This window comes from Ascaphus truei, chromosome 4, assembly GCF_040206685.1.
Source record: "Ascaphus truei isolate aAscTru1 chromosome 4, aAscTru1.hap1, whole genome shotgun sequence".
Classification (NCBI taxonomy): domain Eukaryota; kingdom Metazoa; phylum Chordata; class Amphibia; order Anura; family Ascaphidae; genus Ascaphus; species Ascaphus truei.
The window spans coordinates 210703875-210716575 of record NC_134486.1 but is presented as its reverse complement, the minus strand read 5'-3'; the positions used below and the strand labels follow the sequence as shown (position 1 = coordinate 210716575).

At 46.5% G+C, this 12701-nt stretch overlaps 1 protein-coding gene across 1 annotated transcript in view; it reads right to left on the bottom strand.

The window, feature by feature from the left end:
• ADSS2 (adenylosuccinate synthase 2) overlaps positions 1–12701 on the bottom strand; it is a 105930-nt gene that overhangs the window by 44959 nt on the left and 48270 nt on the right. Inside the window, exons 4-5 of the mRNA XM_075596818.1 lie at positions 2176–2226; positions 891–957 (exon numbers count right to left, since the gene is read on the bottom strand). Coding sequence (XP_075452933.1) covers positions 891–957; positions 2176–2226 — 118 coding nt within the window. The remainder of the gene's footprint in view (positions 1–890; positions 958–2175; positions 2227–12701) is intronic.

Here is a 12701-nt window from a genome sequence, read left to right as displayed (position 1 = left end):
CTTTCCCTCCCCCCATCTTCCTATTTAAACGGGCATGCTGGAATATAAAAATGTTCTTAACATCTAATTAAAATATTTTTTAAACTTATGTATAGGTGAGAATCGCGCCAGTTATTAATGCTTCCTCCGTTCCGTCAGGAACACTGAAACCCCAACAGACGTCCCCCCCACCTCCAGGTCCTTGCAACCACTCAAATTGCAATGTGACAAAGGACTTGCAATCTCAGAGTTGGGAGGTCCCAGGGAACAGAGGGTGGTGGGAGACATTTCCTTCAAGGGTTCAATGTTTATGGTGGAGACGTTAATAGGGACGATCAACTATACAAGCCTTTTTGTTTATCCATTTTTCTTTTACGTGTGTTTATATTTCAATTACGAAAGAAACACGCTAATTACTACTACTGGAATATCGAATATTCAATTTCTTTAACGAGAGCACATGGATGCAGTGTGTGAAGTGCCGTAAGTCAATGACATGGAGTTATTTTTTTTAATTTGTTATCACATCTAGGGCCATAGCCCTTTTTAATAAAAATTAAAACGTTAGAATACTATATGTTCCATCTCCCTGATGTTTATCCAAAATCTACAGTGTGTGGTTGTGTGGCACAGGGAGATTGAGGAAAAACTGTATTAATATGTACTAAGCCATAGAACACTTTGGGCTGTAAGAGGTCTTTTGGGTTGGCACGGCTTAGTAAATATGCCCATTTATCTTGAGCATAAAAATAACATTGTAAGCTCTCAGAATTTTGCAGACTTATTAGGTCACTGACCCTATGTACACCAGTACGTTCACTATTCGCACCGTGCAAGAAACAATATGAAAACTATATAAATATATATTTCGGGGCAGCTAAAGAGAAATACATTTTATATATTACACATACTTTTTTCCAACTTGTTCTTGTCTCTGCTGTTCCTGAATGCCGTCAGCAGCTTGGTGAAAGTCAAACACTGAAAACACAAAATAGAAGAGCCTGAGTAAATCAAGACTCTGATGATCTTTCAAAACTACAAATCATTGAACTTCCTTGTAACTGCCACATTTTTAAGCATTTAACATAGTATTGTTTTTAAGAATTAAAAAAGCCTCAGCATGAGCTTGCTAAACTGCCTTTTTGTCAGTAGACATGCACTATTAGAATTAAGTAGTAGCTGGCAAGTCGGTAAATGACAAATGAGAGAGTAAAAAAATGTTTATTTTCAAAATTACATGGCAGATAATCGACCTGATAATTTGTCAAGTTTCACCAGCATGCTTACAATTTATTTCTAGTATCCTTTCCTGAATTTGTAATGTACCTTTTAAGTAATCAAAAAGATGTCAATTTAGTAACCCAGGAAGATACCATCAACCAGTTACTTGCTTTTTATTATTATTTAATTTTTTTTGATCAAAGCACTCATAAGGGCTTATTCTGTGTGTCGATCCGCACGGTCTGCATGTAAAGCCACACTTTGGTGGGACTTCCCGCGCGGATCTGTGTTTTCAGAGTTTGTAGAATAATCCCCATAGACTGAATGTCTGGATCAGAAAGATATGGTGGGGGTACTTTGTGTAGTAATATATAGTGGTCAAACAAGCAAGGTTACAGCATGAAAATGAACAAACGAAAACGGCCATATTGATTCATTTTGCTACTACATTAGAACTACAACAATACATAGCGCAACAATGAAAACGTGTAATCTGCATCAGATTGGTCCATGTCAAATCACAGCAGTGGAATACATGAAATGGGAATATTGTGTGCACACCAAAAGCACTGCCAGATTGCAGCTCATGCCCTCCAATAAAGAACAAGTGATATACACCAGGTGTTTAAGCCTGCAAGCTATTAATTTCATTCTGGACAACACATCCATTGATCCTTTTATTTAATTGTTGGTAAAATATTTTGGGGTCCAGTTGCCAAAAGTACCGTAGCTTGATATCTATGTTGGCATAGGCGTTCATATGGACAAGATTTGTAAGCTCTTTTTGTTGGCATGTTATTTGTGTGCTTGTAAGCTTTGAATGTTCAATTATTTCCCCCCCACTTGCGATGTAGTTTAGTCAAGTTAAATCCCACCGCTTGATTTACTCCCTGCAGAACTCAAAGGGTTAAATAAGCAGTGGAAAGTCTAAAATAATGTTGTGATAAACATAAATTAATATGTCGAGGAACTTACCAATATGAGCTCTGTCAGAAATACTTAGTCTTTTGTCCCAGCCAGCTAAACCTGAAGTGGTAAAAAAAAAAAAAAAAAAAAAGAATTTAGATGGAGAATAATAGATATAGATAGATCTCCATTATGCATGCTCCATAGCATAATTTAATAAAGCATGATTAGGGAAGAAGCGCCAAACCGACCATGCTACTCGGCATTCTCAAAATCACAAGCAAGTAGTAGGACATTCTTAGGCTGCGCTTATAGTGCCGGTGATGCGACGTCGCTTCAAAACAAATGCATTGAATCTGTAGCATGCGCTTATAGTAGGCGAGACGGAGCGACCTGAATCTCTGTAGTCAATAGAATCTGATTTTTACAGCAATGGTCTAATCATGTGACAGGCTGTAAACCAGATAGCTTCTGATGCAGGGATGTGTGTGTGAGGGATTGTGGTCTGCCGGCCCTGCCCCGCTGCGGGCACCTGTCAGTCCCACAATGGCTGCTCGTGCGCGCGCCGGGCCCCCCTCTCACGCCGGCGCGCCAGAAGCTTAGCCCAGCTGACTTCCGGCGCTGCCGAGAGACCCACTACCGGGTGCAGCTTTATTTAATTTTTTAACCGGCCAGGAAAGCCAATTCTGGCAGACCCCCAACGGTTGGCGGCCCTGTGTAGGATTGTGTGTGTGTGTTTGTGTGTGTGAGATTTGTGTGCAGGGCCGCCAACAGGGGGGGGGGGGGGGACTGCCGTTGTAGGCGTCCTGGGCCTCGTGGGTCAGGGGGCCCGGCCGCCAAGGCCCCCTGCGCGGCCGGGCCAGTTCATTTAAAAAAAAAAAAAAAAAAACGCTGCACCCGGTGCCTGGTCTCTCTGACGGCAGCGCCGGAAGTCAGCTGGGCTAAGCTTCCGGCGCGCTGGCGTGAGAGTAGCCAGCGTGGTACAAACAGGTGCCTGTAGCGGGACAAACAGGTGACTGAAGTGGGGCTGGGCCGGCGACAACTGCTGTGACCTGCCGCCGGGCCCCCCGCAGTCCCATCAGCTACCGGGCCTCCGTCCCCCCCACCTGTCAGCCAGCGCCCCCGCAGCACCGCCGGGCCCCTATAAAGCCACCCCCCCCCCCCCGCAGCACCGCCAGCCAACCATTGCCAGCCCCTGCAGCACCGCCAGCTGCTGGGCCCCCGCCCCCCGCAGTCACAGCACCGCCCCCCCCCCTGCAGCCACGGGCACACCGCCCCCCCCTGCAGCCAATGGCCTGACCTGAGATCATCCAAAAGGTAAGTCTGATTTTTATATGTATTGGGGGTATATTTGTATATGTATTGGGGGGGTTGGGGGTGTATTTTTAGATGTATTGGGGGGTTAAGTAAAATTTACGCGCGCTAAAATTTGTTTTTCCGTGGTAGGTGCGCTATGGGTGGGGGGGGGGGCCCTGCTACTTTCATTTGTCCTGGGCCCCAGGATTTCTGTTGACGGCCCTGATTGTGTGTCTGTCAAGTGAAACACACTATATGAACAACTTTAGAATAGTAAATTCTCCCGTAATTTAAAGTAAAATTAAAGTAAATTCAGCATACAAACAGAAATTACAACTCCTTTCCATTTCAGCCTTTCCCTTTGCTCTTGTCCCCGTCCCTCTGCCTTCCGTCACTCCCCTTGTAGCAAGAGACGTCTCCCAAACTGAAATTACAACTTTCGCTTGGGCTACGGAGACGGGAGACGTCATCTGTAGCCGTAGCCAGCACTAGAAGCGCAGCCCAAGTCCGCTCTTAGGCCGAGTCCATAGAAGGACAGGCCGCGCTGAGCTGTGCGGACGCTCCGCGCTGAGCCCCTGCATCCTCAATGAGGATGCCTTGAGAGGGGGCTCACGCGAGCGTCCGCAGGCGTGCTGAGGCTTTGGAATTTTCAGCCGACAGCCAAGCTGTTTTTCAGCGCGCTGTCGGCTGAAAACATCCAATCAGCCTGAAGCAGCGTCAACGTCACGGCGCCGTGACGTCGGCGCCGTGACGTTGACGTCAGTGCGTCGCGGGCGATTGGCCCAGCGACGCCACTGCCCCGCCTCCAACCACCTCCCCTCCGCGCACGCTGGATCAGCGTCAGCGCGGCTCGGAACTCCTCACCACTCTATGGCCCCAGCCTTATAGTGCCGGCGCCCGAAAACAAATACATTGCCGCCGCGTGCGCGCAACGGCGACAAAGCGACATCGTGGAAACGAAGCCGGCAAAATTTGATTTTTCAAGGGCTGTCGAGTCACGTGACGGCTCTTGAACAATTCAAATTGCCGGAATCCCGCGACATCCCCGCCCGGCGAAACATAAAACTTTCGCCGGTGGCGACGGGTGATGTCACCCGCCGTGTTGCAGTCGACGGCACTATAGGCACGGCCTAAGATGTACACGTCAGACCATCACTTTGTAAGGAATCCGCTCCTGGCTTTGACTATAGCCTTGCAGACCTCTGCAGTTGCAAAAGTTTCATCTGCCAATCAATGGCACATGTGCTGCCTCTCATTGCAGCTTCTGCCCTGTGCTCCATCATTGGGGGAATGCTCACACACCCTTCCCCTGTGATTGGATCTCCGCCCTTCATATGTTGAGCTTTGGCTCTGAATCAGAGCCGAGCATATCTCCTTCCTTGGACGTTACTGTCTCTGCCACAAACCACCCAGGCCCCTCTCCTAGTGTTCTAACCTCTCTAGTTCCTGAGTATCCAGAGGCCTGTTCCTGTCTCCTGTGCTGAAGCGTTGGTTAGCCAGCACAGGTATCTTCTGCATTCTCTCCTAGCAGTGGTTACCCTTCATTTCCTGAGGCCTGCTGCTAATCTCCATGCAGTGGCCTGCCTTGGACTTCTGTGCTGAAGCGTTGGTTTCCCCGACGCTGCCCCGCGGTGTACTTCGGCCAGCCTGCTGTCTCCCCCTGCTGAGACCGGCGTCATGGGCCGAGCCCGCTGCTCGCACAGAGGCCACTCCCGCGCTCACGCTCCTAAGCTGAAGCGGGGAACTCCTGACTGCCTGTTGCCGATTCCTAGCTACGACTACGACTACCCGGATGTCTTCTATCCCGACCCTGGTTCGGCCATCGATTGTCCTGTTTTCTCCTACCACGACTTTGGCTTGAATAACGACGATGCTGCCTTCTCCAATCCTGACCCTGCGATGTACGACTACGAACTGCGCACTCCGGATCAGTCTGCGCGGACTAAGGTCGGTGATCATATAACCCCACCTCAGCCCCGCGGTCCAGTCCCAGTTTGTGGCGAGCACCGGCGTAACACACTTCTCGCCCAGGTCCTCCCCCAACACACAAAACAAAAAGAAACTGCACGGAGGAAGATTTTTTTTTTGCAATTTTGAGAACGCCGAGTAGCGTGGTCAGTGTGTGGTGTCCGGTGTGCCCCAACTGCAATTACATCTGGGCTGGCCTTGAGGACACAGGAAAAGAATGCTGGTGAAGTTTCATAACCAACCAATTTCCATCTGCACCCTGGGGTCTCAGCTCAAGTACTGCCTGTTACCTTCTGTTCATCCCTGAGGAAGCAGTCCCAGGAATAGAGAAACACGGTGGAAGCCATCTTGTATCGGGGTGAGAGCGGTGACATCACGTACCTAATCTTCCAATACTAACCAGCTCCCTCCAGTGATCACAATTTTCAATTTGTCCCAGTATCTGAAGAGGATATTACACAAGCGCTCCTCAAACTAGAACTAAGCAGCCAATGTGGACCTGACTTACTGCAATCCAAGTTCCTAAGACAAGGTGGCCCAGCCATTGCCAAGCCAATTACTTCCATAATCAACTCTATTCTGGCTGCATGCCATATCCCTAAGACCTGAAAAACTGCCAGAGTTGTCCCAATCTTCAAAAGTGGGGACAAAAACCATTAGCCTGTAGTTTGAGACAATCTCTCTTCTCCCAAAACTGTCCAAAGTCATGAAAAAATGTGTTCACTCCCAACTAAGTGATTACTATACCAAGACAAATTTCCCTAGTCAATTCCAATCTGGCTTTCGCCCCAAACACTCCACAGTAACTACTCTCCTAAAAGTTTGCAATGAAATCCAGCGTGGAAAGGAACGAGGACAACTCACTGGTGCAATATTCCTAGATTTTGCAAAGGCTTTTGATACTGTTGATCATGTTATCCTGCTTAAACTCCAGAACTCTGGAATAGGGAAGCATGCTTTAAGCTGGTTTCAGTCCTACCTATCAGGTAGATCCCAACATGTGTCCCTCTCAGGCTCCAACTCCAACCCCTTGGATATCACCCGTGGTGTCCCACAAAGCTCTGTTCTGGGGCCCCTACTCTTCTCAGTGTTCATCAATGATCTTCCTACAGCTTGTAAGGGAGCTCCAATACACATGTATGCAGATGACGTAATCTTACATGCACATAGCCCTAGACTTTCGGACCTTGAACACATACTTCAATCTGAATTTTGAGTCTTGAAAGTTGGATCTCACAAAACAAACTGTTTTAAAACACTGACAAGACTGTAACAATGGTATTTGGAACCAAGGCTACATTTTTAAAGCTTCTAATGACTGAGTTCCAGATCAGAACCAATGCTACCACCACCCTAACTCCTGTTACTAGTTGTAAATACCTGGGCATATGGTTTGACTCCCATTTAACATTTGGGATGCACGTTGATACCCTGACATCCAAAACCTATGCCAAACTAGGTGTACTCTACAGGAACAAAGATGTTCTACTGGTTACTGCTGTTTGTGGTGCGTGCATACCTGTGAGGGTCCAGGAGAGCCGAGTGTTCCGCGATGTAGTGGGGAACAGGACAGGCTTTTGATGATCTTGATGTTCAACTCGGGGTGTCAGTGCCTCCAGCGCCAGTGGGCTCCAGGATATCCAGAGACAGTCCCCCACCAGAGCAGATTTCATCCATACCCCTATCCAATAGACAGAGCTCAGGTGGGGGTATATGAAAAATTATGCTTTATTGGCACACTGCAGATGTCACACAGAGGATGCAGATAGGTTTCAGAGGATCCAAGGCCTCTGGATGGTGCTGGGCTCTCTGTTAAGTCTTGAGGCCTCTGATCTATCTTGGCTCAGTCAGCCCAGGAAGGACTGGCTGGCCTGGCTACCTCCCAGTCGCGAGGAGCAGCATACACCTCCTCTTCCCTAGGAGGGGTGCATAATATATATATATATATATATATCTACAAAAACAGGAAAAAAACAGGCGCACTCATAGCGTAACAAAGTATAACAAATAGTTTATGGAGTAAAAGATATGAAGAACACACTCACAAACATAACGGAATAAAAAGCAATTCTGAGTACAACTCAATCACCAGCCAGACGCAGGAACCAGGTATCGGGTGACTTCAGTGAAGTGTCCGGTGTGGGTGAACTGCAGCAGCCTCAATAATAGCCTCCGAGTACCGGGGAACATGAGGGACGCCGCCTTCCTCCAGATCCAGCGTCACAGCAGTGAGTTCTCAGCTCCAAGTCACGCGAGAACTCGATGACGTCACAGGATACAAACGGAGACAGTCCCCACAAGTACAGCAAATGACTGGCTGGGATCAGTGTATTCCAAATTAAAAGATATAGTCCCGTATTTAGAATAGTGAGTGATATTGAATAAAACTGGACAATATCACATCCACATGACACGCCCTACGCGTTTCGTCTCAAAAGACTTCATCAGGGGGTAATAGCATAGGTGTGAGACATAGTTTTATAGTGGATTAGACCAATCAAGACACACAGAACCACTGATTGCTAATTGGATACAAGAGGTATATAGGGAAATAATTTTAACCCCTATACTATCCAAAATGCAAGAGCTGAAATAAACATCAATACTAAAAGAAATACTACAATGAAATCCTATATACAACCAAATAAATACATTAATACAATACCATAATACCAATATACAAGTCAATAATATATATATATATACAGACACAGTGGTCGACAAATCACCAAAAAATCTACTCGCCGAACAAAAAAATCTACTCGCCACCTAGTAGCAAACGTGTGCTGCTTGGGCCAATAGGAGCTCGCCACGATGTTAAATCCACTCGCTCGGGGCGTGCAAATGTATAGGTTTGTCGAACACTGTAAATATATATATATATATATATATATATATACAATAAATTGCACCCAATGTAGTTAATGTAATCAAGATATTTTTTGATATAATAATAGAACATCATCGGTTGAATATATGGTAAACAGATAATTAATAAAATAAATAAACATTACCAAATAATTAATAAACCTATAACTTAATAGAATATATCTAGAGATAATAATAAAGGAGAGACTCAGAGAGACCAGAGGATGGACATAATGAATGACATGAACAAATACATGTGAATGAAGGGGGAAAAAAAAAGAAGGGAGGGGGGGGGAGGGAGGTGGAAAAAGTATAATGTGTGTAAACAATATCAATTGTAGGTAGGGGATGAGGGGGAGGGAAGAAGGGAAAAAGGGAAAAAGGGAAAAAACAAAAACAAAAAATGTATCAAACAATAAAAACAACAACAATGAAAAAACAGAGAAAGAATCATGATCAATGATGGTCACACGAGCGAAGCTGATAAACCCAAAAATAGATGGAACTAAATACATGCATAATATATATCTCTGAAATAATGTTTGTGTGTGTATTTGTACCCCCTGTGATTGGCCGGCGGACGACAGCTCATTGGCCTGTAGGGTGGGGTGACGTCACGGCCACACCTACGCAGGCCGTGACAGTCACACCACACACACACCGCGTGCGCCTCTGGACTGACCCGCACTCACCAGAACCCGCTGCCTACCGCCTCTCACTTGCGGCAGCCAGTAAAGTGAGGATGGCCATAAAGTGAGATAATTACGTCACTCCGAATCGTCCAAGGCAATCTCAAAGTCTCAAAGGAGGAAGTAGCTTGCACTACGAAACGCATTGGATGATTTTGTAGCCCATATGGTAATCCCTATCACAGTTTATGTGCCGAAGCAACTTTGAGACTTTGAGATTGCCTTGGACGATTCGGAGTGACGTAATTATCTCACTTTACGGCCATCCTCACTTTACGGCCGGCCGCAAATACATACGGGACTCTTGAGGAACGAGTCTGGCGGTGGCTCCAACAGTCCCGACGTCTGAGGGCGATCTATCCGGACCCAGAGAGACGAGCGGAGGACTTCTTGAGTGCCGCGGCTGTGTATCTCCATACATCAACTGATCCCGTGGTCGTTGCGGTGTTGAAGCTGTTGCGGTGCCGGGTAACACATGTCATTGTACATGAAATGCCTATTTTATTGTGATCCGATGTACGCAGATATCTTACCATCTTAATATATATATATATATATATATTCATTTTGGAACATACTTCACTATGTGCGTCTGCGCTTTTGTTTTCTTTGTGTCACACCGCAGATGGGTCTGGCCATTCACTCTGTCAACGAGGTAACCGACTGGGAGATTGTAGTTGGTAACCTCCAAATCATCCATTCTTTTCACTGGCAGCAACTGAGGTAGTATACAACTGGTTGTGCAGTGGCTCCTCTTTCATGCTCATCTCCTAGTGAATGAAGTGGGTGCAGCAGGCTGCGGACTCCTCCCAGAGCAAAGGCGGGCTTTGACTGGCTGGTAGTGTGTCGCCTCTCTCCTGGGTGGAATTAGAGGCAGGGCAGTGCGGATTGAAGGATGACCTGGCTCTAGCTGAGCCAGTCACTTTGGGGGGTGGTGCCAGGGCTTGGCGCCGAAAGCTTGCAACTGCATTTTTGCAAAAGCTTGCAACTTTGGTTTTGCATCCCATGCGGTCCCGATTCAAGATGGGTGCGCCATTTTGGATGCAGAAGAACAGGCAGACACGCGGTGGCCGCCATTTTAGAAGCACAGTCCATGCCATAGATTCCATATTAAAGTCCACAGCACAGCACTTAAGAACAGGTACACAGGGTCCTTGGTGACGCCTCAGGGGCCCGTTCCTCACATTGTAGACTGCTGCACAGTCCAGAAATGAAGGTGCACAAGGTCCCCCATGGTACGTTGTGAGAGGCCCGTCCCTTGTAGAACAGGTATGGGTTTCACGCTCCCGGGATAAATTTCCCACCGGGTGCGCCCCCAACTTGCACAGTACGTCATGCATGGTGCACGGGTTGCCTCAGAGCCTGAAAGGTCCCATCTCTTTAAACACAGTCTATGTGCCTTGGTACCCAAGGGTCCTCACGGTACGCTGTGAAGGCCCTGGCCCATTTTCCAGTGGTTGAAGACAGGTAACAGCGCTCCCCCGGTAACATCCCATCGGGAGGGGGTTGCCCCAACTTTGCACAGTCTATGTGCACAGGTACCCAGGGTTTCTCACAGTGCGTGGTAAGGTTTGTCTTGGCCCGGTCTTGGATACGATGAAGGGTAACAGCGCTCCCAGGTAATATCCCATCGGGGGGTTGCCCCAACAAAGTTCTGTCTGGCTATGATATGGGTGCCTGGAGACCCTAGGGTAGCATCAGGGGCCCGGCCCCAGCCTCTTTTACTTCTGCTGCTGCTATAAAGTCCCATAAAAGCCTGCCCTGTTGCTGCCATCTCAGCAGCACCTCCAATTATAACACAGTTTCCCTCCCCTCTCTGGAAGATTGTACTACTGGTTACTGCTGTTTGTGGTACGTGCATACCTGTGAGGGTCCAGGAGAGCCGAGTGTTCCGCGGTGTAGTGGGGAACAGGACAGGCTTTTGATGATCTTGATGTTCAACTCAGGGTGTCAGTGCCTCCAGCGCCAGTGGGCTCCAGGATATCCAGAGACAGTCCCCCACCAGAGCAGATTTCATCCATACCCCTATCCAATAGACAGAGCTCAGGTGGCGGTATATGAAAAAGGATGCTTTATTGGCACACTGCAGATGTCACACAGCGGATACAGATAGGTCACAGTGGATCCCAGGCCTCTGGATGGTGCTGAGCTCTCTGTTGGTCTTGAGGCCTCTGATCTAGCTTGGCTCAGTCCGCCTGACTGGCCTGGCTCACTCCCAGCCGAGAGGAGCAGCACACAGCTCCTCTCCCTAGGAGGGGTGCACAACAACAGAACTATAATTTGGACTTCCTCTCTGAGACTCCAGGAGGGGGGGGGGTACAAGATCTGTACCATGATTGGCTGTACACAGAACCATGTGGCACCACCTCTTCAGTCACTTCAGCATAAGGAGGGGCGGGGGGGAGTCAATGCCCCTAATATTGCCTGTCACAGCCTGTAGCTACTAAGGGGGTAGAGAGGCAGTCTGGGCCAGCCATGCTACAAATGTATACCTTGTTCACTTATGTAACTGTATTTGAAACCATCTATTGTTTGTAATCTTAACTCTATGCCCAGGACATACTTGAAAACGAGAGGTAATTATGTATTCTTCCTGGTAAAACATTATATAAATAAATAAATAAATAAAATCTCCTGAGGCTGAAGTGCTGGAGCAGACACTGATGCAGACACCGGTTGGAGAAAAGTACTGACAGATTGCAGACTCCCCAGCAATGTATCTTTTCATTTAAAGGCGTATTACAAAACTAACTGATTGTGAGTTTAAACCTTTTTATTCTTCAATCCTGCTTTCAATTATAAACCTGTTGCATTTTCTTACGCTGTTTTTTTGTAGATATAGATAGATTTATATATTTCAGAGATAAGGCACTCATGTATTGGTAGATGTAGTTCATAAAGGGTGCATACTGTTCTAATGTCACAAGAGCAGCACATCAATAGAAAAAACAGGACAGGCATTCCAAGGTGCAAAAGGGTGTAATTTAAGCTCAAGATTAAATTACACCCTTTTGGACCTTGGAGTGCCTGTCTCGTTAGAGAGATCTTTCTCCAAGTGGAGATCTCTCCATCTCGATGTTATGTTGTCTAGATGTCATCTAAATGTTATCTCCATCGAGATATGTTTATGTAACTACAGCTCAGTTGAAACGTCTATGATAATAGGTGTAGCTGCAGAAGAGCACTCAGTACCAATATGCACAGCCAAGATTGTATTTATTCTGTTATTCAGTATACACTATTACAGACAATAAGTAATTTACCGTCAGAAATATATTTAATGTACTATGTTAAATGCCACGACAAATAGCAGACTTTTTGATTCTTTAACAAGACATTGTATGCTTTTGATTCTTAAGTGCAGTATTTGTAAAAAACAGGAACTCATTTTATATGCCAATATACACTAATGGTAAAATATTCCCCTTTGCAATGAAATGGACAACAACACATGTAATGCTGGGCTTTTAACTAACATGACAATGTCATTGCAAATAGCCAAAGGGTAAGAAATACAAAATGTATAAAGTGTGTAAGGTGTGTAAAATTGGAGAGCCACAAGTGAAAAAGGCAACCATTGCTGGTCTGAGGCAAGCAGTTTGCCTCATAAGGGAACGAGAGATGGGAGAGACACTTGTTCACATAAAGGAGCACACATGAAATATCTGGACATGCAAAGCGCATTCAAATGACAAATTAGCAAATATCCCAGGCATCTCCAGTGTGCTCCTGTGTGTGCACAGGTCTCTCTTCACGTGTTTAAAGGTGTTTGGG